This window comes from Carettochelys insculpta, chromosome 3, assembly GCF_033958435.1.
Source record: "Carettochelys insculpta isolate YL-2023 chromosome 3, ASM3395843v1, whole genome shotgun sequence".
Taxonomy (NCBI): domain Eukaryota; kingdom Metazoa; phylum Chordata; order Testudines; family Carettochelyidae; genus Carettochelys; species Carettochelys insculpta.
The window spans coordinates 75,757,579-75,782,043 of NC_134139.1; the positions used below are offsets into that span (position 1 = coordinate 75,757,579).

At 43.7% G+C, this 24,465-nt stretch overlaps 1 protein-coding gene across 4 annotated transcripts in view; it reads left to right on the top strand.

Moving 5' to 3' along the window:
• The window catches only part of TARBP1 (tRNA guanosine 2 -O-methyltransferase TARBP1), a 91,376-nt gene that overhangs the window by 54,326 nt on the left and 12,585 nt on the right, over positions 1–24,465 (top strand). For 2 of the 4 annotated variants that reach the window (XM_074990148.1, XM_074990149.1), the window contains exons 20-24: positions 5,940–6,060; positions 8,191–8,214; positions 13,605–13,715; positions 14,937–15,086; positions 22,233–22,319. In XM_074990148.1, the coding sequence (XP_074846249.1) occupies positions 5,940–6,060; positions 8,191–8,214; positions 13,605–13,715; positions 14,937–15,086; positions 22,233–22,319 (493 nt within the window). The remainder of the gene's footprint in view (positions 1–5,939; positions 6,061–8,190; positions 8,215–13,604; positions 13,716–14,936; positions 15,087–22,232; positions 22,320–24,465) is intronic. The other 2 variants (XM_074990150.1, XM_074990151.1) reach the window with 1 other exon arrangement.

A 24,465-nucleotide genomic window follows, 5' to 3' on the forward strand; every position in this document is an offset into this window, starting at 1 on the left:
TAACTCTTGCAGTGCATCCTTAGCAATTGCATCTCTAGTCATCGCCTGCAATCATGAGCGCTTAGGGTAGTGATCTGCCTAGTACTTCTTACAGTTGCAAGAAAGCCCCAGCATGGACCAACCAGGAAATTCTGGATCTTCTTGCCATCTGGGGGGACCAATCAGTGGCAAAGAGACCGCAGGTGGCCAAGAGATATGTGACAATCTATGATCAGATGTTGTGCGAGATGACCACCTGAGGATACTTCCAGGACTCAGTGCAGTGCTGGGTGAAGGTGAAAACTCCGGCAGGCCTATCAAAAAGTCCAGGAAGCCAGCCAGCTTTTGGGCAGCTCCATGGACCTGATGCTGTTATCAACAGCTGCATGTGCTTAAGAGGAGCAATCCCACCATGGAGCCCAGTCTTAATTATGACACTTACAGAGGCCTTGGTATGAGGTTTGGGGTGAGCCTAGAAGAGCTGGGTGCCCCAGAGGAAGAGGGTAATGGAGAGGAGGAAGGGAGCAACAAGCAGGGGACTGAGGAAGTTCTTTCTGACAGCCTGGAGCTCTTCACAATAGACCTGGAACTGGTCCCCTCTGTGCTGGGCCCCTCCGTGGTGGTCCCTGAGCCCCCTGGAATAAGCTGTTCAAGTGAGTATTTATTCTGCATGCTAGAAGTGTGTTGGGGGTGCATATAAGTATAGGGTTGTGCATGGGTGCAGGTTTGCTAGCTATGGTTCTGTGCCACCGCAGAATAGCATGTTAATATTTCATGGGATGGAGCGCGTCTCCTTTTTGGAGATCTCCTCGAAGGCCTCATCAGGCACTCTTGTATTTTTTTAACAAAGTTATTGGGCAGTCCTGACTTGCTCTGGCTTCCGCAGTAGCACACCTTGCCACACCGGGCAACCAGATAGCAACGGCACCACAAAGCATTTTAGCAAATTTTTCAGGCTTTTGGTCACACATCATGAACACGTGTTCTTTGTTCATATCTGTTAGTTTTAGGAGTGTCATATCTTCTTTGGCAACCTGCAGAAGCACAGGAATTTGCATTGTATTTTTTTAATGTGCTTCCTGCCCCTTTACATTTGCCCGCAGCATCCAGTGGGCACTCTGCTCCCCACCCCCAAAGCAGTTTGCAGGCTCTGCGGGACTTTTCCCCTCCTGTGTCCCTTTCCAGACAGCATTTCTTTTTATTTTTCAGGAATCCCCCACGCCATGGGGCTGCCAGGCTCTGATGGGCATCTCCCCTTTCATGTCCTTTTCCACCCAGCATATCTTTTCATTTTTCAGGACCGCAGCATTTCTTTGGAGTATTTATTGTATTTGTTTTATTTTACATCAGCCTCCCCCCGACACACACAGCTGTCCATGTGGCTCTAATCGAACCCTTCCCCACCATCCCCTCTACGTGGCTTGATCATGGCAGAGGATTGCTCCAGCAATGGCCAAAATTTTTTTTCCCTGCCCCCAGGATATCCCCAGGACACCTTGCCAGGACGCCTGCTGGCTTCTCCTGCTTTCCAACTGTCCCCTTTCCCCAAAAAGCAGAATTTGCTTATAGCTTACCATGCCTACAAAGAAATGTACTGAATAAGTGATGGCAAGTGATGTATTGTGAAATGCACGCTTACTATCCCGCCCTTAATAAGCCTTTAGGGGCCTTCAGAGAGGCAACTTTCCTTGATAGTAGACACAGAGACGCATTCATTCCATTTGAAAGCACATTATGTGAAGTATATCTTAATTTTGACCTTCACTTTTCAGAGGCAATGCCCAGCATAGCAGAGGAGAACAGAAGGAGAAAGAGGTGCAAGAAGGATGTTATCCTGCAGCATATGGAGCCAAATGAAGCAGAGCACACCAACCCGACAAAGGACACTGATCGGGGTGTGATAGTACAGCTCGGTGGCATCAGAGTCAAGCTGAGTTTCAGCAGAGATTGCTTGACTTCCAGCTGCAGCAAGTGGCAAAGCAGAGTGAGGCCACAGCAAAGCTCATAATGGCAATTATGGAGCAAATGGAGGTCCTGTGCTCCTTGCTGCAGCTGCAGAGGGACTCCTAACACAGCAGCACAGGAGCCGATACCTGCTGCCCGGAGTCCCCTGAGCTGAGGTCACCCACGCACCATTGTAACTGTCATTGCGTGTAGGGAGGGAGGGCATGGATACCCTGCCGCTCCAGCCCTAAGGGCCACTGCAAAAGGCTATTCAAATTCCCTTGAGAAGGCTTTTCCCGGCAACTTAAACTTCTCTTCTCCCCCGAAATAAAATAATTCGTTTGAGCGAGGAGTGATTTTTGTGGTGTGTGGGAATGGTGGGGAACACAAATCATAGTGGGGGCTGCAGAAGGGCTGAAGGCACAGCTGCCCACCAATGCCCCCAGGTCTGCAGTAGACATGCGGCTGATGGAACTGGGTGGGTTGCGGGAGGGCTGAAGGCACAGCTGCCTGCTACATGCATTGTACGTACCATGACTTAACCCCCTCCCACGAAGTAATTAATTAATTCATTAAGACATGGTATAATTTATTGGTATTATGACAGAGAAATACAACAGTAGCGTGTGTGTTACAGATCATTTGTGAAGCTGTGTTTTAAAGCATCCCTTATTGCTGCTGCTAAAGCATGGCTACTGGTCCATGGTTGTGTAGGTGGCTGTGAGTAAGCCCTGCCTGTGGCCTCAGCTTCAGAATTCCAGATGGACAGGAAAGTCTCTTACCTGGATTCACATATGTTGTGCAAAATAGTGCATGCTGTAATCACTGTGGGGACATTAGTTTCAGAAAGGTCCAAACGTGCCAATAAGCACCTGAACCTCGCTTTTAAATGGTCCTTGCTGGTGTCTAGGGCACCTGTGTACTGCTTCATAAAACAAGGGAGCAGAATGTAAGCAGGGTTGCCCAATATAACAATAAGCATAGCCACATCGCCAATCGTGATTTTCCGATTGGGGAAAAAAGTCCCATCCACGAATTTTCTGTACATGCCAGTATTTTGGAAGATGCGCATCATGAACACTCTCTGACCATTCCATGCTATTGTCGGTGAAATGACCTTTGTGTTCTACCAACCTCTGCAAAACCATGAAGAAGTATTCCTTTTGGTTTATATATTCGGAGGCCAGGTGGTCTGGGACTGTGATGTGGATGTGTGTGCCATCTATTGGCCCACTGTAGTTAGGAACCCCATGGCAGCAAAGCCATCTACTATTGCCTGTACCTCTCCCAGGATCACGGTCTTTGTGAGGAGATGCCGACAGGTTGCATAGGCCACCTGCATCATCATGGACCCCGCTGTAGATCTGCCCCCTAAATTGAGTTGTCATGGACCAGTAACTGTTGGGCATTGCAGACTTCCACAGTACGATTGCCACTTGCTCCTGAACTTTTAAAGCTGGCCTCGTTCTTGTGTTGTTGCACTTCAGGGTTGGGGCCAGAACATCACAAAGCTCCATAAAAGTGGACTTGCGCATGCGAAAGTTTTGCACCTACTGCTGGTCGTCGCAGGACTCCAAAACAATGTGGTCCCACTAGTGAGAGCTGGTCTCACGAGTCCAAAACCACCGCTCCATTGCCACCAATGCATCCAGGGCACCCAGCAGCTCTGAGTTCTTGGACTGCAGTTGGGAGATTTGCTTTTCCAAACCATTGTTGTTATTATCATCAGCACCATTATGATACTGAACCATCACTGAGCTTTGTAATTGAAGGCAAAATTGTGTCAGCCAATGTGGTTGCCAGAATGATGCGTGCTATGAGTTAGGGGATCCATGCTTGTGCTGGAATGCTACAGCAGGAAATGGTGCGATCTCCAGTTCATTTTCAGAGGGTTACTGAGTGCTCTGAATTCTGGGACTATGCTTTGAATTCTGGGATTCAAACATGATACACCCACAAGCAACCTGGGCTAAGGCACTGTGGGATAGGTACCCCGATGCACTGCTCATGCTATCAAATTTGCACCGGGCAATGGGGACATGGAAACTTGACACGGAAAAAAGGTAGGATGAATTTCAAGAAGCTTTATAGACACTTAATTCGAATTCATAATAATGAGGTTAAGAAATCAAATTAATTAAAAATAGAATTTATCTTGCAGGTGTAGAGACAGCCTTAGTGAAAATTGTGAGCTTGGCAATGTTGCACTGGAAATGAGACTGAAAGATACTGTATTTTTTTAAGTGTAGAGGAAGGTCTGGGCTCGATTTTTGACAGCTGAGGGAATAGAAGCTCACGCATAAGGGATTTGGTAGGTCTAAATGCAGAAATTTCCGGAAGTGTTTTCATGGCAACACTTCTGTGCCAATTCACATTTGTTAGCTATTCTGGCTGGATGCCTAGCTTACAAGGAAACACTTGTATCTCTGCACAGTTCACTGTCATTTTGATCAGTTTCCTTACTTCCTGGCAACATTAGATAATCTTATTCGTGTGCCAGAAAAACTGTGCTGCTGCTTATATTGTTAATAAATCCCAAATATGCTTAATAAAGAATGTGGATCCAAACCTAAGGTAGTCTCATAATCTATGATTAACATGCCATTGATGTACTACTTGTTACAAGTAATGCCTCCCCTCAGCCTTTTTTTATATAGACTAAATGAGCCAAGTTCCTTAACTCTTCTCTGCGAAGACATATTATTCATTCCTATGATCATTCCAGGAGCTCTTTTCTGCATCTATTCCAGTGTGAATTCATCTTTCTTAAACATGGAGAATGAGAATTGCATGCAGTATTTCAGATGAGGTCTCATGAGTGCCTTGTATAATAGAAATAACACTTCCCTGTCTTGCTGGAAATACCTCACTTGATGCATCGTAGGATTGCATTAGCCTTTTTATAGATGCATTACAGTGGCGTCTCATCAGTGTCCTGTGATTGACCAAAACACCAATGGCTGTCTCCTCCTCAGTTCCAACTGATACACCCTGAACTTATAGTAAAAATTCTTGTTAGTCCTTAAGTATATGTCCTTGCACTGTTAAATTTCATCCCATTTCTATTATTCAATTTTTCAAGGTTATCCAGATCTTCTTGTGAGATGTTCTGGCCCTCCTTTGTATGGCAGTACTTTCCTACTTTGTGTGACCTGTATATATTATTATACTCCCACTTTTTATGTCAAGTTCATCAATGAAAATATTAAGTAGGATTAGTCCCAAGAGTCATCCCTTTGCGACTCCACTGGTAAACTCAGTCTAGCATGAAAGTTAACCTTTTAACATGAAACACTGTAGTCTTTCCTTTAACCACTTTCTGACTCATCTTTTAAGTCTCCATTTTACTAATAATTACCCATATGGGATTGTATCAAATGCTTTACTGACATCCAAAGAAATTTGCTGTCCAGATAAGTCTTTCAAAATGTGCTTATTTCTAAGAAAAAATAAAAAATTTACTGAACTAAAAGCTTTACACACACAACTGAAACCTTCAGAGTATATCTGCTGGTTAATTTAAAATGAAGTTTTGTGATTTAAACTGTTTTTTTTGTGAGGATAGTTCACATAATTTCAATACATACAGTTTCAGCACCATACAAGCAACTGGTCCCTCTTAACAGATGTCTTCAGCATCACTGCATCCCTTTACCCCCATTTAATGGTTATTTCATTTGTAACTTGGAAAATCCAGAACACACTTACATGCTATTTGCAATGTATTTTAGAATTTATCACTTGTCGTGTAAATAGCATGTAAGTGTGTTCTGGATTTTCCAAGTTATTTAATGTAATACCAAGTATTCATGCAAAAAATACTAACCTTTAGAGGTGCTTTCTGAGTCTGCCCAGGCATCTAGTTTCTTTCAGTCTTTACATTTGTATTTAATAAAATGAAAATATGAAATTAATATTTTAGATAATAAATATATGTATTTTTGTAATTTAAGTTTCTAGTTGCTTAATATCTGATTTAGTTGATTCTCATTTTTGTGTTTAAAAATGTTTTACAGTACATACAGGGATGACCATTATGTGCGAGTTTGTGCTATCAAATTTCTGTGCTTGTTGGATGGATCAAATACACTGCACAAGATGTTTATGGAAGACCTTGTCATCAAACTACTCAATAAAGTAAATTTCTATTTTTATTTAATATAAACAAAGTGTTGGTATCTTACTAATTGGCTGAACTATGTTACAGTTCAAAAGGGTATTATAAGATGGTCAAAATTATTTTAAAGTATATTTAACTTTTGACCTCATTGTCCAATAAATATATCTTTTTGACACCAAAAGACCTGCCAATGTCATTTAAATATTCATAGCTATATTATTGTTAGAAGATGAGATTAGCATTTATTCGGGCAGAACTGAGGAAATAAGAGTGGTCATTCTAAGGTTTGTTACTCTGTTTTTGCTGGGCTGTTTTTTTCATTCCACATATTCAAAATGTAAGCGTAATTTATCTTGATAATTTCTATATTGGTTGGTTATGCTGAAAATGCTGCTCTTCTGTTGCCTTCTACTATCTTGTCTAATATCTTTTATGTCCAATAAACTCTAGGCCATTTTGTAAGAATTTCCAAGTGATTCCGCATATAGTTTAGGGATGATGGGGTAGAAAGCCTAACTTCCAACCCTATAGTTGTTCTATCCACAATGCTTCTGCAAAGCATTCTAAAGCTGACATAGCTGCAGAACTTAGACCAACCTGAAGTCTACCCTTAATTGTACCAGCCGCCATTAGTTCTAAAACTTTGTTTCAGTAGCCAAGGATTGTGGGAGTGCATGGAAGCTCTGGGGCAAAGTCTTACATCAGACATGAGGACGGGTTGCCGTAGGCGCTTACATGCAACCAGACAGTCTCCTTATGCATGGGCGGGTGATCCTCTCACTGCAGCTCTGTCAGTTTGGATTGCTTTATGTCAGCATTGTGGTAGAGTGCTGATCAGAATTTAAATTCAAAATGATTTAGATAAACTGGAAAAATGGTTTGAAGTCAGTAGGACGAAATTCAATAAGAATAAATGTGCAAAGTGCTCCACTTAGGAAGGAAGAATCACTTGCACATGTACAAAATAAGAAATGACTGCCTAGTAAGATGTCTACAGAAAATATCTGGAAGGTCACAGGTCACAAGCTATATATGAGTGAGCAGTTTTACACCACTGTTGCAAAAAGAAAACAGACATCATTCTGGTATGTATTAGCGGGATTGTTGCAAGCAAAACATGAGAAGTAATTCTTCAGTTATACTTTGTGCTAATTGTGTCCAGTTCTGGGCACCACATTTCCAAAGAAATGTGAACAAATTAGAGGAAGTCCAGAGAAGAGCAACAAAAATTATTAAAGGTCTAGAAAAGATGACTTGTAAGGGCAGATTGGGGAAAAAATAGGGTTTGTTTAGTTTGGAAGAGAGAAGACTTAAGAGAAACAATGTGCCAGTTCTCAGGTACACTAAAGCAGTGGTGTCCAAAAGAAATTCACGGCTCGCCACCACCCGACGCTACCCCCAGCTAGGCACCATTACTCCCCTCCACCCCCCAAAAAAAACAAAAACAAAAAAGCTCCCCGATGGTGACTCACCAGGGCCGTGCCACATGAGCCACACTGTCCCAAGCCCTGACGCTCAGCCGTCCAAGCTGTGTCACCTAGCTGACCTGCTCAAGCTGTCCCAGCCCCAGCCAGCTGCACAGGAAGTCTCCTCACTGCTGCCACCATGCACTTGTCCCACCAAATGCCCTACGTATGCAGGTCTGCTGAGCTGCATTCACCACATGTGTCCAATGGACAGCATATTGGACATTGCTGCATTAAAGGGTGCTACAAAGAGAAGGGTCAACAATTTTTGTCCCTAACCTCTGAGGATCGGACAAGAAGCACCAGGCTTAAAAATCTCCATTGATGGAGATTCTATAACCTCCGTAGCAATTTATTGCAGTGGCTCACTACCATCAGAGGAATTTTTCCTAATGTCCAACATAAATTTGCCTTACTGAAATTTAAGAGCAGGTTAGACAAACACTTGTTAGAGATGGTCTATGTAATACTTAGTCCTGCCATGAGTTCAGACAATTGGATTAGGAGACCTCTTAAGGTACCTTCCAATCTTTGGGGTCTATGAACAAGTTTACTTATCTTCCAATTCTGTAATGTTTGGCAGAGAGGACACCCAATCTCACTTTATTATCTCAATATTATTTCAGATTTTTAAATAAACTTATCTCTTTTTATATTTGCTTTGCATGAACATTCCTGCAGTTGGCACAGATGTCAAAGTTGCATGTGAGTATTTGTACAAATCGAGGGCCAGATCCTCAGCTAATGAAAATTTGCATAAATCCATAGATTTAAGAGAACTTCCACCAGCTGAGTAACTGACCTCAGGTTTTAAAATTTATGCTGGAAGTACTGGTCTGTATTTATCTTGCTTGTAACTCAGGTCCAGTGCATTTCACCGCTGTGGACTTAGATATAGCATCCAACATTTGCCACTTAATCTAAGCTTCAATTTAAAAAAAAAATCTATCCCTCACTTCTGTGAAGAAAATCTTGAAAATATAAATCAAATGTAGCCAATACATAGTTGTCTTCCTTATCTGGGGATAGGCTGAAACATGATTTCTAAAATATGTTAACTGTGCTATTCATTTAAATGGGTGATTAAATATAAATTTGAAAGATGATAGTTTATGCTGAGATTTTCAAAAGAGCCTAAGAGTACTGAATTTCCATTGAGACTCAAGGAAAGGTGAGCATTTAACTTGAGGCTCTCTTGAAAATCCCAGCCTTAAACATCTGTGGAGTTAACTATTTCACTTCTGATCACTTTTGTAAGTAAAATTCAGCTAATGCATTTATCTTGCAATACTAAACTTCCTCATCCCTGGTGCCAGCAACTTCATTTGTTCCATGCCCAGTTGCCAAAACTCACTGGAACTCTTGCAAAGCAATTTTGCATTTTGAATTAAAAAATTCATTGAAATCTCAAAACTGCAAATGGGAGCACAGAAAAAATAGTGACTTTCATATAAAAATAAATATGCAAGTTACTGCACTAGTCTACCCTATGGTCCATTCCTTGTTGTGGTGAGGTGGCTTGTGTGTGGTTAAGGACCTGGAGAGCTATGCCAGCAGGAACTACAGCTCCTGAAAAGGTCATCCAAACTGTACAGGTCAAAGGTAGAGTCCAGACAAATTTGGATCCCTTCTCCCAGAGGAAAAAGGGGTTGGTTTAGGCGTTAACAAGCCTATCACTTTTAAAAAAAAAAAAAAAAGTTACAGAAATATCTGCAAACTAACTTACAGCTACACAAGTCTTGGGAAGAGTTGGCAATCTCCATGGTTTGAGTATGAAGTATGGTAGGGAAAGCTGAAAGGAAGTTGCTCCACAGATGGCCTGGGACAACCACCCAGTTTGGTACGTGGAATGTTTGGACCATGTATCAGGTAGGGAAGACAGCACAGATTGCAGCAGGTATTAAACAGGCTTGCATTTTTGGGCTTATGTGAAACAAGATGGACACAATTTGGGCATCTATGCCTGGCAACAGGCAAAACTCTCATCTAGTTAGGACATGAAGAAGAGGGTGCACCACACCCAGAAGGTATGGGCTTGATGTTATCAAGAGAAGCATCTTTTGCTTCAGTGGAGTGGACAGCAGTATCATCCTGCATCATCACAGCCATATTCTACACCAAAGTGCAGAAGGACTGATTGTACAATGTTATGCGCAACCAATGAAGCAGCTGAGGAATGTAAAACAACCTTCTGTGAGACACTAAAAATTGGTGTGAACCACAAAGCAAAGAAGGATATCTTGATTTTGATGGGTGACTTCAGTGCAGAAATTGGAAGCATAAACACAGACAGAGAACAGACCAAGGGAAAGAAGACCTAGGCAACATGAATGAAAATGGAGAGAGTGCTTCATTGACTTTTGTTCCTTCAATGGATTGGTCATAGGTGGTAGTGTTTTTCCACACAAAAGGATCCATAAGGTCACTTTGATTTCACCAGACTGCCCGTCAGAAAACCAGATTGATCACTTATGCATCAGCAGTTCTTTCAGAAGATTGATGCAGGATATCCATGGTAGAAGAGGAACAGATGTAGGTTAAGACCACCATTTGGTCATAATAAAACTCCAGTTCAAGATCGAGGTACACCACAAAAGCAACCAAGCCAGGAGTGAGATTCAACATGGAGCAGCTGAAGGATATAGAGACAAGAGACGGTTTCCAAGTGGAGCTGTCCAACAGATATGCACTTCTGAAAACCTCATGCCAAAAGATGCTACCATGGAAGAAATTTGGGAAGACACCAAAACAGCCTGGAAGGAGAACTGCGATAAAACATTGGGAAAGAGGACAAGGCGTCACAAAGAATGGGTCACAGCAGAAACTCTTGAGAACAGTGAAGGAATGAAAGGATAGTCAACAACAGCAAAAAAAAGAGTAGCCAAGGCAGAAGCTCAGAGGCTATATTCAGAAGCCAACAGAGAAGTTACAAGTCTGTAAAGCAGGACAAGAAGAACTTTGTGGAAAATCTTGCACAACGAGCAGAACAAGCCTCAGGATGGAGAAACTTGAAAGAGCCGTATGACATCGTACGGAAGCTAGAGTGGCATAGAGTGGATCAGCCAGTACAGGACAAGGAGGGGCATGTGCTGACAAACCCACATGTGCAGCTCTGTAATTGGAAGGAACACTGTGAAGAGCTACTGAACTGCTCTGCCCACATGAAACCTCTGGAGTTACCACCTGCAAATATACCTCTGCAAATTAACAGCAACAGACCTACAAAAGAAGAAATCAGAAAAGCCATTTCCCCTCAGAAAAGCACCTGGTCCAGACAACATCCTTGCAGAGGTAATCAAGGCAGGTAGTGAGACATCAGTCAGCATGGCATATAATCTCTTTGGGAAAATTTGGGACTGGAAATGTGGCTGCCTTATCAAGCTTCCAAAGAAAGGCAAGCTGAAGGAATGCAAGAATTGGAGGGGGCATCATGTTACTGTCTATTCCAGGAAAAGTGTTTAATAGGATTCTCTTGGAGAGAATGAAGACAGCAATTGATAGACAGCTCAGGGAAGAACAGGCCAGCTTCTGAAGCAGGATCTTGTACTGACCAAATAGCAACTCTGAGTGATCATAGAACATTTGCTTTAGTGGAACTCCCAGCCCCCTGCCCCGCTCCTTTACATAACCTTCATAGACCTTTTAAAAAGCCTTTGACAGCTTTGATAGCGACCATACAGACCATACATACGCCCACCGAACAAAACATTGAGCATTCCAGCCAAGATCGGGAACTCTCTGTCATGGTGGACACACTCTCACAATGTATGTATAGGGGTCTTATTTCACAGGCCCCGCCCCCCCCCAACTATTATGATGACAGATGCTTCCCTGTTGGGTTGAGGAGCTCACCTTGACAACCCAGTGGGCCGGGGTACGTGGTTGCCAGGTGAACAACTAGCACACATCAGTCTCCTAGAAATGAGAGCAGTCTAATACGTATGCATGCATTTCTCTGCACAGATCTCAAACAACCAGTCTGCATACTCATGGACGACACAACAACTGTCCACTACATAAACAAACAGGGCAGAATACACTCAAAATAACTTTGCTAGGAAGCAGTACGACTCTGGGAGTGGTGTATCCCCCGACGAATACATATCGTGGCAGCCTATATACAGAGCTAGAACAAAATCCTGGCAGACAATCTCAGTCACAATTTCCCTTTAGATCACGAATGGGAGATCAACAGGTCCACCATCCACCACGACTTCCGCAAATAGGACTTTCTGACCATAGACCTGTTTGCCACAGCTACCAACACACTCTGCCCCCAGTTTTGCTCCAGTATGGATTAGACCACAATTTACTGAGGGATGCATTCAGCATCACATGGAATGCTCCTTTAGGATATGCATTTCCGCTGATATACCTCATCCAGAGGGTCAGGGCCAAGGTAAAGCGGAATGGAGCATGGGTCATATTTATAGCACCCAGATGGCCCAGACAAACCTGGTTCTCCAAACTGATGCTCCTGTCCAGGCGTCCTCCGCACCACCTCACGTGACCCTATGCAAGAAGGGATCCCATATATACTTACTCACCTCCAACAAACAGACCTATCAGTAAGCACGATTAGGGTTCACCTAGCAACCATATCAGCTTTCCACCCACCAGTGCAAGATTACTCAGTGTTTACTCACTCCTCTGTAAAACAGTTCCTGAAGGGTCTTTGCAACGCTTATCCACCAATCAAAGAACCGACACTGGCATGTGACCTTAACCTGGTTCTCGGAGCCCTAACATGGAAACCATTTGAACCTTTGGCCACCTGCTCTTTATGGTATCTCTCCATGAAAGTAGCCTTCCTTTATAGCAATAACCTTAGCACAGAGGATAGGAGAAATCAGTGAACTCATGCCCAAACCACCATACATAATCTTTCATAAGGACAAGATGTTCCTACAAACCCACCATAAATTCCTCCCCAGAGTACTTACCTTGTTCCATTGCAATGCATCAGTGTACTTGCTGTGTTCTTCCCCAAACTGTACATGTGTGACAGGGACAGAATCATACACACCCTTGACATCCACTGACCATTGGCCTTTTATTTACAAAGAACTCAGACCTTCCAGAGAACAACATGGTTACTGATTTCCACTTCTGATAGATCAGGTGGCATGCCTATCTTCAAACAGAGACTCTTGAAATGGATTTCCAGTGGCATAAAACTTGCCTATTTTAATGCTGATAGGGAACCCCCACTAGGCATTCAAGCACATTCCACATGAGCAGTGGCTATATGTACAGCCTATCTGTGAGGTGTATCCACTGAAGATATTTGTAGAGCAGTCACATGGGCCTCTGCTCATTCACGCACCATTATGCCATACAAAGCTACTCCGACTCTCAGACTATATTTGGCCAGTTGGTACTATCAGCCAATACGTGTCATCTGAAGGATGCACCTCCTAATGACACTGCTCTGTAGTCACCTAAGGAGGAGCACCCACAGGGACCCTTGAAGAAGAAGGCGAGGTTACGCAGCTCTGCAGTAACTGGAGTTCTTCGAGTTGGTCGTCCCTGTGGGTACTCTACCACTCACCCTCCTCCCCTCTGCTTCAGATTTCTACCTTGTCATCTGGATCAGAGAAGAACAGAGGTGACAGTCTGCCCACACATGTGCAGTGGCTGTCACAGGCGTCTCATGCCTATGCTTTGCGTGTGCGAACAGATGGCTGAGGGATACTGCTACACAAAAATCTTCCATCCATGGGCGCAGCAGAGCTGACGCATGGAGCATCCATGGGGACAACCATCTCAAAGAACCTCAGTTAATGCAGAGGTGAGTAAGCTCTCCTTTTGGATAATCATTTGGACACGTTCTTTCAAATAGTGAAGTCTCATTTCAACACAATGCTTGTACATTAAGGATGAGGCTTTAATTTTGCTCAGTATCATCACTAGGCTCAGTTACTATTTGTGTGTGGGTTTCAAAATGTTATTCTAAAAGACTAGTATATTGAGATGCTGTAGTTTGCTCAGAATAATACTTGAAGAGATGGTGAAAAGACCACTTACACCTATAGTTTAATTCCATTTCTTAAAGTTTAAAAGACTTGTTACTTATACTCTGAATTTCTTTTCAGGATGAACTGGTGTCCAAATCTAGAACACGCTATTATGTGAACTCTTTACAACACCGAATTAAAAATCGGTTGTGGCAAACACTGCTTGTAATTTTTCCAAAACTTGATCAGGTATTACCTTTATGGCATAATTGTTTTATTTAATGGAGTCTATTCAGATAACAAGAATTTTGTTAAGCAAAATTACAAATATTCAGTGGAGTAGACATTTTCATAAATATTTTATCTATGTTCATAGTTAGCATCTGAAAGTCTATTGTACTATAAGCTTCATTACTAGAACATGAACTGTCACGTAGTATGGATTTTCTAGCAAGACAATGCACATTACAATGGATTAGATTGTTAATATTATTTACATGAAGGCTGACTAATACAGTTGTCTGAAAGTGCAGTCTTAATGTTGGATTCTGCAAATGGCTCCACATGGATCCACCCCTGTGCCTTCATGAAACCTGGCTGATTTCTGCAGATTGCTGCAGCAGCACAGGGATGTGACTTGGTGGGATCTATTTGCTGGATTTAGTGCTTAAATTCTATATATCCAGCACTTAGATACTATAGTGATTTGTGCCTTTAAATATCATAGACAGATTCCTGATTCTGTTTTTCATTTAATAAAAACATTACTATATAAAATAGTCAGAATTTCCAGGATTTACTTTTCTTAACCTGACGTACATGCTTGAATTTCATTTATTTTTCTTCCTAGTGGAATATTGCATTGTTCACCTAAACTGTCATAATGGACCTGAAACGCAGTGCCTGGCAGGGAAAGAATTGAAAGAAGCCATTGAAAAAATTGCAGAGGTTCTATAGACAATCTGTAGAACAGGTGGCATAATGGACTAAATTCTGGCACAGCAATGTAATTTTTAATATAATAAAAGTTCAAAAGATACTTTCTCTTAATACGAATTGGTTAGATAAAACAGTGGTTTTGAAAATAAGATTAATCAAAGTTATAAGTAAAAAAACGAACACAGCGCTTTCTGCCACCCCTCAATGAAAAAATTAAGGAGCATCTTCTGCTATGTGTTGAGATTAATATGTTTGGCAAGATAGTGCAGCAGAGGCTAAAGCAGCAGCTCTCTAATATACTTCCTTTTGACTCCAGATATCTCAGCAATCTGCCCTTGCAGCATAGAGTTTTTCCCATGTTGGTGAACATGCAGCATATAAATATAGATATCAAATGTATCTATTAAATATTGTAGCTTTGTTTTTAAGTGTTTCAAACAAGATTTGAGGAACAAAGGACAATAAAGTTTTGTTTATTGATGAAACTCAAGATGACTAATCAATGGGGGTGTTAAATTCTATTTTCCTCAGAATTTTTTGGCTGGGACTCTTGACAAGATTTTTCAGGCTGGATTTGGTAACAATCAGGCATCCATTAAATACTTAATAGAATGGATTATCATCCTGATTCTACACAGATGCCCTCAGTTTTTTGAAAAATTCTGGAATTGCTTCTGCTATGTAAGTAAGAATTTTGACATTTTATTCCATATCTAATTTGCACAAATATAAGATGTCTTTGCAGGTACATTGGATCTAATGTAATATTTCTTGGGAATTCATATTTTTTTAAAGTTCATAAGTATTTTGAGTGCTTAAAGAACACTAGATCAAACCCACAGAATCTAATTCTGTGTGGTATGCTGTTATGATACTTTGGAATGTGGACATGGGCTGTAACTTGTACGGTTGCCTCCAGCTTAGAAATCCTCATGCTCACAATGGTTCTCTGGGAAGAGTAGTGCTGATGTAACAGTCCCATAACACACCCTCTTTGCAGCTATCCACATAGAGGCTTTCAGGGATAGGATGGGACAGGTTGACTCTACAAAAAGTCATTTCAAACAGTGAAAATTTAAAAGAGCCGTAGGAGCTCCTCTGCCTTACACGGGGAGCCACACTAGCTTCTGTGTTAGCCCCAGATCTTCTCTGTACAAGGTGTTAAGAATCCCCTTTGGTTCCCCATCTTAGATATGTCATCTGTGAAGTGCAGCTCAGAATCTAGCTTCAAGTGTGCGTGTGTCATACAAGTAATATTCCTATTTATAAATTATAGCTTTTAATGAGGTTGCTTTGCACAGGATCATGTTACAGTTATGAGTATTGGAGACAATTTTGAACATTGTTCACTTTAGTCTTTTAAGATATTTTACATTTTCTCATACTTCTAGAAAGAAAGTCTTAAAATTCACCATCTTCCTTGGAGGAAAAATCTTCAAAAGTAATTAATGTGGTTAATAAAATGCACATGTAAAGCAAATATTTATTTTAATCTTGATGGTAGATCTGTGGTACAAGTGTCCAATAAATATTTCTGTTCCATATTTGGAAAGAAGTAGGATGATGGACTAGAAAGTACATGTTCGTTTCCCTTGGATACATGAACATTTGTTGCTAAAAGGGATGTTAGAAACATGTATCAGTGATAAACATTTTAAAGTTAGATGCCCATGATAGCTTGCATCAAAAAATCTTAAAATAGATGACTGAGGGTATCTGTGAACTGCTGATGTTGACTTGTAATACACTGGAGAAATTCTAGCAAATTGGAAAAGTGCTAATTATCTAAATAAGTAAATTAACAAACAAACAAACAAACATAAATAAAGGAAAGTGGGACAACCCAGCCAACTATAGGTTGACATCAAATCTAGGCAAAGTAATGGATAAGTTTTAGTTGGTAAAAAAAAATAGGACTGTAATTAATGCCAGTTATGCTGGTTCTATGGGAAATAGATCTAGTCAAATGGACTTGATTTCACTCTGAAATTCTAGACTTGGTTGGCAGCTATAACTGAGTGTATGCAAGTCTTTTCTAAGGCATTTGACTTAGTACTGCATGACATTGATTAAAAACATTAGCCTTATATATTAAGCACACTTTAAACAGATTGAAAACTAGTTACTGACAGACCTACGAAAGATAGTTTGTCACCAGGGAATCATTGTTAAATGGGATTGCTTCTAGTGGGGTTTTGCAGGTCTGACATAGTTCAACATTTTCATCAGTATTCTGTAAATACATATAAAATAATCACTGATAAAATCACTGACTCATGCATCTGGTGAAGTGGGTCTTTGCCCATGAAAGCTAATGCTCCAAAGTATCTGTTAGTGTACAAGGTGCCACAAGACTTCTTGTTGTTCACTGATAAAATGTATAGCTGATACCAAGATTGACACAGTTGTAAACAGTAGCAGAGAGGTAGTCGAGTTAGTCTGTATTCTAACAAAACAAAACAGCAGTCATATAGCACTTCAAAGACTAACAAAATTATTCATGAGGTAATGAGCTTTTGTGGGACGGACTCACTTCATCAGACCTATAGCATTTCCAGTCCAAATGCAGTTATAGTACACGAATGCCAGAAGCCTGGGGAACAAACAGGAAGAATTAGAGGCCCTGGCACAGTCACACAAGTATGAGGTGGTTCGAATAATGGAGACTTGGTGGGACAATTCACATAACTGGAGCACGGTCATGGAAGGTTATAAATTGTTTAGGAAAGACAGACAGGAGAAAAGGAGGAAGAGTTGTGCTCTATGTGAAGGAGCAATATGATTACTCAGAGCTCCAGCATGAGGAAGGAGAAAATCCAGTTGAGTGTCTTTGGGTTAAGCTTAGAGGTGGAAGTAACAGAGGTGATGTTGTAGTTGGTGTCTGTTATAGACCGCCAGATCAGGGAGAGGAGATAGATGAGGCTTTCTTCAGGCAGCAAAGTGAAGCTTCCAATCACAGGCCCTGGTTCTCATGGGAGACTTTAATCATCCGGACATTTGTTGGGAGACCAATACATCAGCACACAGACAATCCAGGAGGTTTTTTGGAGAATGCTGGGGGTAACTTCTTGGTACAAGTGCTGAAGGAACCGACCAGGGGCCATGCGCAACTTGACCTGCTGCTCACAAACAGGGAAGAACTAGTAGAAGAAATAGAAGTGGGAGGGAACCTGGGCTGCAGCAACCATGAGATCGTAGATTTCAGAATCCAGACAAAAGTAAGAAAGGTGAGCAGCAACGTACAAACCCTTGATTTCAGAAGAGCAGACTTTGACTCCGAGTGACCGGATGAGCAGGATCCCTTGGGAAACGACGATGAAGGGGAAAAGAGTTGAAGAGAACTGGAAGTATTTTAAAGAAGTCTTACTGAAGGCACAGGAACAAACAATCCTGCTGAGTAGTAAGAAATGCAAACATGGTAGGCAACCAGCTTGGCTTAACAGGGAAGTTCTTAGTCAGCTTAAATTCAAAAAGGATGCATACAAGAAATGGAAATGAGGACAGTTGACTAAGGAGGAGTATAAACATACAGCTGGAGAATGCCGGGCAGTAATCAGGAAAGCGAAAGCACAATTGGAACTGCAGCTGGCAAGGGATGTGAAGGGTAACAAGAAGGGTTTCTACAGGCATGTGAACAATAAACGGGTTGTCAGAGAAGGTGTGGGGCCATTACTGGATGAGGGAGGTGACCTAGTGACAGATGATGCAGGAGAAGCTGAAGTACTCAATGCTTTTTTTGCCTCAGTCTTCACGGACAAAGTCAACTTCCCCATGACGGTCCTAGACGATGCCGTATGGGAAGGTGGAGGGCAACCATCTGTGGGGAAGCAACAAGTTCTGAGCTATCTAGAAAAACTAGATGTGCACAAGTCCATGGGTCTGGATTTAATGCACCTGAGGGTACTGAGGGAATTGGCAGAGGTCATTGCTGAATCTTTGACCATTATCCTTGAAGACTCTTGGAGATCAGGGGAGGTACCGGATGACTGGAAGAAGGCAAACGTAGTGCCCATCTTTAAAAAAAGGAAAGAAGGACAGTTCAGGGAACTATAGACCCGTCAGCCTTACCTCAATCCCTGGGAAAATAATTGAGGGAATCCTCAAGGAATCCATTTTGAAGAACTTGGAAGAGGGGAAAGTGATCAAAAGTAGCCAACATGGATTCACCAGGGGCAAGTCCTGCCTCACCAATCTGATCAGCTTCTATGACGAGGTAACAAGCTCTGTGGACATGGGGAAGTCAGTGGATGTGATATACCTTGACTTCAGCAAGGCTTTTGGTACAGTTTCCCACAACATTCTTGTCCATAAGTTAAGGAAATATGGATTGGATCCTTGGACTATAAGGTGGATAGAAAGCTGGCTTGATGGTTGGGCCCAATGGGTAGTGGTCAGTGGCTCAATATCTGGATGGAGGTCTGTTTCAAGCAGAGTGCCGCAAGGCTTGGTTCTGGGGCCGGTGTTATTCAACATGTTTATTAATTACCTGGATGAGAGACTGGATTGCACCCTCAGCAAGTTTGCGGATGACACAAAACTAGGGGGAGAGGTAGATACATTGGAGGGTAGAGAGAGAATCCAGAGTGACCTGGATAAATTGGAGGACTGGGCCAAAAGAAATCTGATGTGGCTCAAAAAGAAGTGTAGAGTCCTGAACCTGGGGTGGAAGAATCCCAAACATTGTTACAGGCTGGGGACTGACTGGCTCAGCAGCAGTACGATGGAAAGGGACCTAGGGGTTATGGTGGATGAAAGGCTGGATATGAGTAAACTGTGTGCCCTTGTAGCCAAGAAGGCTAACGGCATACTAGGGTGCATTAGGAGGAGCAGTTTGAGAAGATGTAGAGAACTAGTTGTTCCCCTCTATTCGTCACTGGTGAGGCCACATCTGGAATATTGTGTCCAGTTTTGGGACCACCGGTATAAAAGAATGTGGATGTGCTGGAGCAGGTTCAGCAGAGGGCAACAAAAATGATTAAGGGTTTGGAGCACAAGACCTGTGAGGATAGGCTGAGGGATTTGGGCTTGTTTAGTTTACAGAAGAGAAGCCTTAGGGGGTGATTTAATAGCAGCCTTCAACTTCCTCAAGGGGAGTTCTAAAGAGGAGGGTGAGAAATTGTTCTCAGTGGTGTCAGATGGCAGAACAAGGAGTAATGGTCAGAAGTTGAAGAGGGAAAGGTGTAGGTTAGATATTAGGAAAAACTACTTCACCAGGCAGGTGGTGAAGCATTGGAATACGTTGCCTAGAGAGGTAGTGGATTCTCCATCCCTTGAGGTTTAGTCCTGGCTGGACAAGGTCCTGGCTGGGATGACTTAGTGGGGGTTGATCCTGCTTGAAGCAGGGGGCTGGACTAGATGACCTCCTGAGGTCCCTTGCAGCCCTGTGATTCTATATAACACAGAGGTCCAAAAAAAGTTTCAATAAAAACTGACAAATCAAATAGATGGCACTGAAGGAGGAGGGTAAAGGGGTAGGGGAAGTTAAGATTCTGGGCTGAGATAATTACGAACATCAAATGGAAGGGAAACAGTCCTTGTAATGCATGCGATAATTGCTGTCTGTGTTCGTAACAAGTGTTAATATGTTGAATTTGAGTATGAACCCCAGTTCACAAATCTCCAGATGTAATCTACTGGAAATGCTATACATCAGATGAAATGGGTCTGTTCCACGAAAGCTCATCACCTAATAAATGATTTTGTTAGTCTTTAAAGTGCCACATGACTACAGTTGTAAATGAGGAGGAAAAGCCAGCCATACAGAGCAATATGGACTGCGTGGTAAACTAGTTTGTTCAAACAAAATGTGTTTTAATACTCAAGTGCAAAGTTCAGCATCTAGAAACAAATGCAGCCGTATCTCCAGAATGAAGGGCTATATCCTGGGACACAGTTCCTCTGAAAGGATTTAGAGGTCATAGTAGACAGACAACTCAACATGAGCCCACAGTGTGGTGATGTGACAGAAAGGGCAGGTGAGATCCCTGGATGTATACCCATGAAATAGAAATAAGCAGGTGATTTTATTTCTGCACACAGTTCTGGTACAAATTGAACCTCTCTAATCCAGAACTCTGTCATCTGGCAAACTCAGTAATCTGGCATGATTTTAGTTAGCTAGATGTCCATTTATCATGGGTATAGCTAAGTTTCCCACGGTCCCATAAAATTTGTTTACGGCAACGAGTCCTGGCTTTGTGTTCCGTACTGTTATTTACCTGTAATTTGCCCCTAAATGTCTTCTAAGAGCGCAGTAAGCAGTGCAAGTGTTGGTAATGTGCTAGAAAATATTAACCTCCCGTCACCCAGCAAATTCATCCAGCACTGATCAGGTTCTGAGGGTGCCAAATGAGAGAGGTTCAAACTCTAAAACCAATACTGGCATCCAAATTTTAAAAAGAGTGTTGCAAAATTGGAGAAGGCAAAGAGAAGAGAAAGAGAAATGATTTGATGACTGGAGAAAATGCCTTATGGTAAGAGATTTAAATTAAACAGGTTGGCTACGTCTACACATGCACGCTACATCGAAATAGGCTATTTCAATGAATAGCATCTACACGTCCTCCAGGGCTGGCAACGTCGACGTTGGGCAGCACCACATCGAAATAGGCGCTGCGAGGGAACGTCTACACGCCAAAGTAGCACATATCGAAATAAGGGTGCCAGGCACAGCTGCAGACAGGGTCACAGGGCGGACTCAACAGCAAGTCGCTCCCTTAAAGGGCCCCTCCCAGACACACTTGCACTAAACAGCACAAGATACACAGAGCCGACAACTAGTTGCAGACCCTGTGCGTGCAGCATGGATCTCCAGCTGCAGCAGCAGCAGCAGCCAGAAGCCCTGGGCTATGGGCTGCTGCACACAGTGACCATAGAGCCCCACAGGGGCTGGAGAGAGAGCGTCTCTCAACCCCCCAGCTGATGGCCGCCATGGAGGACCCTGCTATTTTGATGTTGCGGGACGCGGATCGTCTACACGTTCCCTACTTCGACGTTCAACGTCGAAGTAGGGCACTATTCCCATCCCCTCATGGGGTTAGCGACTTCGACGTCTCAGCACCTAATGTCGATTTCAACTTTGAAATAGCGCCCAACACGTGTAGACGTGACGGGTGCTATTTCGAAGTTGCCGCTGCTACTTCGAAATAGCGTGCATGTGTAGACGCGGCTGTTGAGCTCTTTATTAGAAAGATTGAGAGGCTAGTTGATTACTTTAAGTACCCTCACAGGAGAAGATATTTAATACCATGAGGCTCTTTAACGTAGCAGAAAAAGGCATAATGAGAACCATTGGCTGGAATCCAAAGCCAGACAAATTCACATTAGAAATTGGGGGAACATTTTTAAACAGTGAGGATGATTAATCTTTGGCACAAATTGCGAAAAGAAGTAGTGGATTCTCCTCTTGAAGTCTTCAAATCCAGACTAGCTGCCTTTAACAAAATAAAAGATATGGTTTAGTTTAAAGTGACTTATTTAGCTCAAGATATGGAGATAAGTGGATGAAATTTCAGGAATTGTGATATGTAAGAGGTCAGGGTAGGTGACCTAGTGCAATAGTTCTCAAGCAGGGTCTGGATCTGGTGACACCATCAGCAGGTTTAAGGGCACCTGCCAAGCAGAAGCCAAAGCCCTACTGCATGGGACTGCAGTCTGGGTCCCCAACTCCATCACCCAGGGCCGAAGCCTGAACAGCTTAGGTTTGTGGTGCCACATGTTTTGTGGGGCCACAGGTAATTTCTTTGCTTGCTATCACCTAATGTCAGCCCTATAGAAAAATAGTTGTGACACAGCATTTTTCCATTCATTACATTCTGTTCATATCAGGGTGAAGAGAAGCTCAAAACCAGCATCTGTACATTTTTATCCGTGTTGTTTCACATTGACATTCTTCTTGAAAATGCTTCTGAGAAGGTAAGCTGAAATTACTGAAAACCAGAATAAACATTTAAAGGAATGCTCAGAATTGCATTATATAGTGATTTTAGAAAATGAATCTTATTGTGCAAAATACAAAATTTAAGGCAGAAATGCTCAAAGAAAGTCAGAGAAAAACAAATCACCCCTGAAGATGTGGATATGAGTAATGTGCTGTTAATATCTGATTTATGTGTTTTTCATTTTCTGTTGAAATATTTTAGCTAGCAGAGTGTGATTTTTGAATTCTGTTTGTGAGCCTAGCATAGCTATTTGCCCAACCTCATCCTTTTGTGCTTCTGATGGAGTAAAATCCTATACACACTGGCTGGGTCTACATAGGCACTCTTTGTCGACAGAGTAAGCCTTTTGTCGACAAAAGTCGCAGAGCAGCCACACGGTTAAAGTGCTCTGTCAAGATTTTGTTGACAAAACCTTGCCCTTCAGCTGGCAGCATTGTGCTTCTCCCTGAGCAGGCATAAAATGCCATGTAGACATTCAGGTCTCCTCCTGTTGACAGAATAAGTCCTCCATGGCACAGGCTGGCACCAGGAGGCACCCTTCCCTGCTGCCATAGCTCTATTGCTCCTGCCTCCAGCTGCACTTAAAGGGGCTGGCAGCCCTGGAAGGAAGCTGCGGGTGTGGCTCCAGGCCTGCTGCATGTGGCTCCAGGCACGCCCTAGCAGTCACTCCCAGGAAACCGAAAACATGTCCCAGGGAGCTGCATACCCTGTGTGACCCTCCTGCAGCTTGGGGAGGGATCCCAGGGCTCTGGAAGGGGCAGCAGGAGGTGGGCACCATTGTGGTCTGGCCTCAAAATGAAGGACTTGCTGGCCCTCTGGGCCGAAGAGGAGGTGATCCTGGACCCCACCTCCAAGTGCGGGAACGCTCTGGGATATGTGCAGATGGCTCAAGCCTTGGCAGAGCGCATCCAACCCAACCACACCCTCAAGTAGGTGCGGGCGAAGGTGAAAAAGCTCTGCCACGGCTAAATGCAGGACCAGGGCCTATGCTGGTGGTTGGGGGCAGGGCTTGCCACCTGCCCCTATTACAGGGAGTTGGACCACCTCCTCAGGGGCAAGGATGGGGCCTCCAGCACCACCCCCGTGGACACTGGGAAGTGGCCTTCCCCACCAGAGGGTGCCTCCATGGAGCTGCCTAGCTCGCTGGAGCCACCCCAGCAGGAGCCTGCATCGGCCCCGAGTGCGGCCAGGGCACTCTAGTGATTGCCCTTGACTCCACCACCACCAGCATTGCCCGCTCCTCACTGGCATCCCTGCACCTGTTCTACAGACCACCCGGTGAGTACCCCAGCTGTCACACCCCCTGGCCTTGAGGGCGGAACAGCAGGCACCTCGAGGGCTCATCACCTGTGCACACGACCATAGCAGTGCGTACCATGTGCACAGTGGGCAGCTGCTGGGCCACCACCAGCCCCTTGGGGGGCCCTGTGACATCCTGAGTCACTGGGGGAGGAGGGGGAATCCATGCCGGGCTCCCTGCATTCCTCCAGGGGTCAGGGACATGTGGTCTGGCCCTTCCCCCCAGTGGCACAGGCAGGCCGTGCGTCAGGGCCCACCTTGTGAGGGTGCAGATTTGTGAACCCCGGACAGCACTATCACTCAGCCTATGCATGGGGGCTGCGACTGCTGGGGGAGCAGGGAACGGGATAGGACTCCAGGGTTGTGCTGGGAGGACGTAGCCTCCCCATCTCTCCCCACAGTTGCAGCATCCAAGGGCCAATGCAGCCCTGCTGTGCAGCCAGGCAGCCCCAGGGAGGAGGCAGAGGGCGAGGCAGAGGCAGGGGACAAGTGACCAGTGCCTCCAAGGGATGGCAGCCCACCGGCCCCAGTGCATCCACAGGACCTGTTGCTGGCCCAATGAGGACACCCTCCCATGTACACTGCTGGCCTCCAGTGCCTCAGTGACCTCACAGAAGAGCAGATGCACTGGGAGGACGAGTGGCACCGGGACCACAAGCGTGGGGCTGGAGCAGTGACTGGCCTGGGTGGACTGGCTCAATATTGCTGAGGCATGGGTGGCCCATCCCACCCACAGGGCCTGCTGCCCTTGCCCCCTTGCCAGATGAGGGTCCTCCTCCTTCCCCACCTCCCCCAGACTCCTTGCCACATGTCATGGTGCA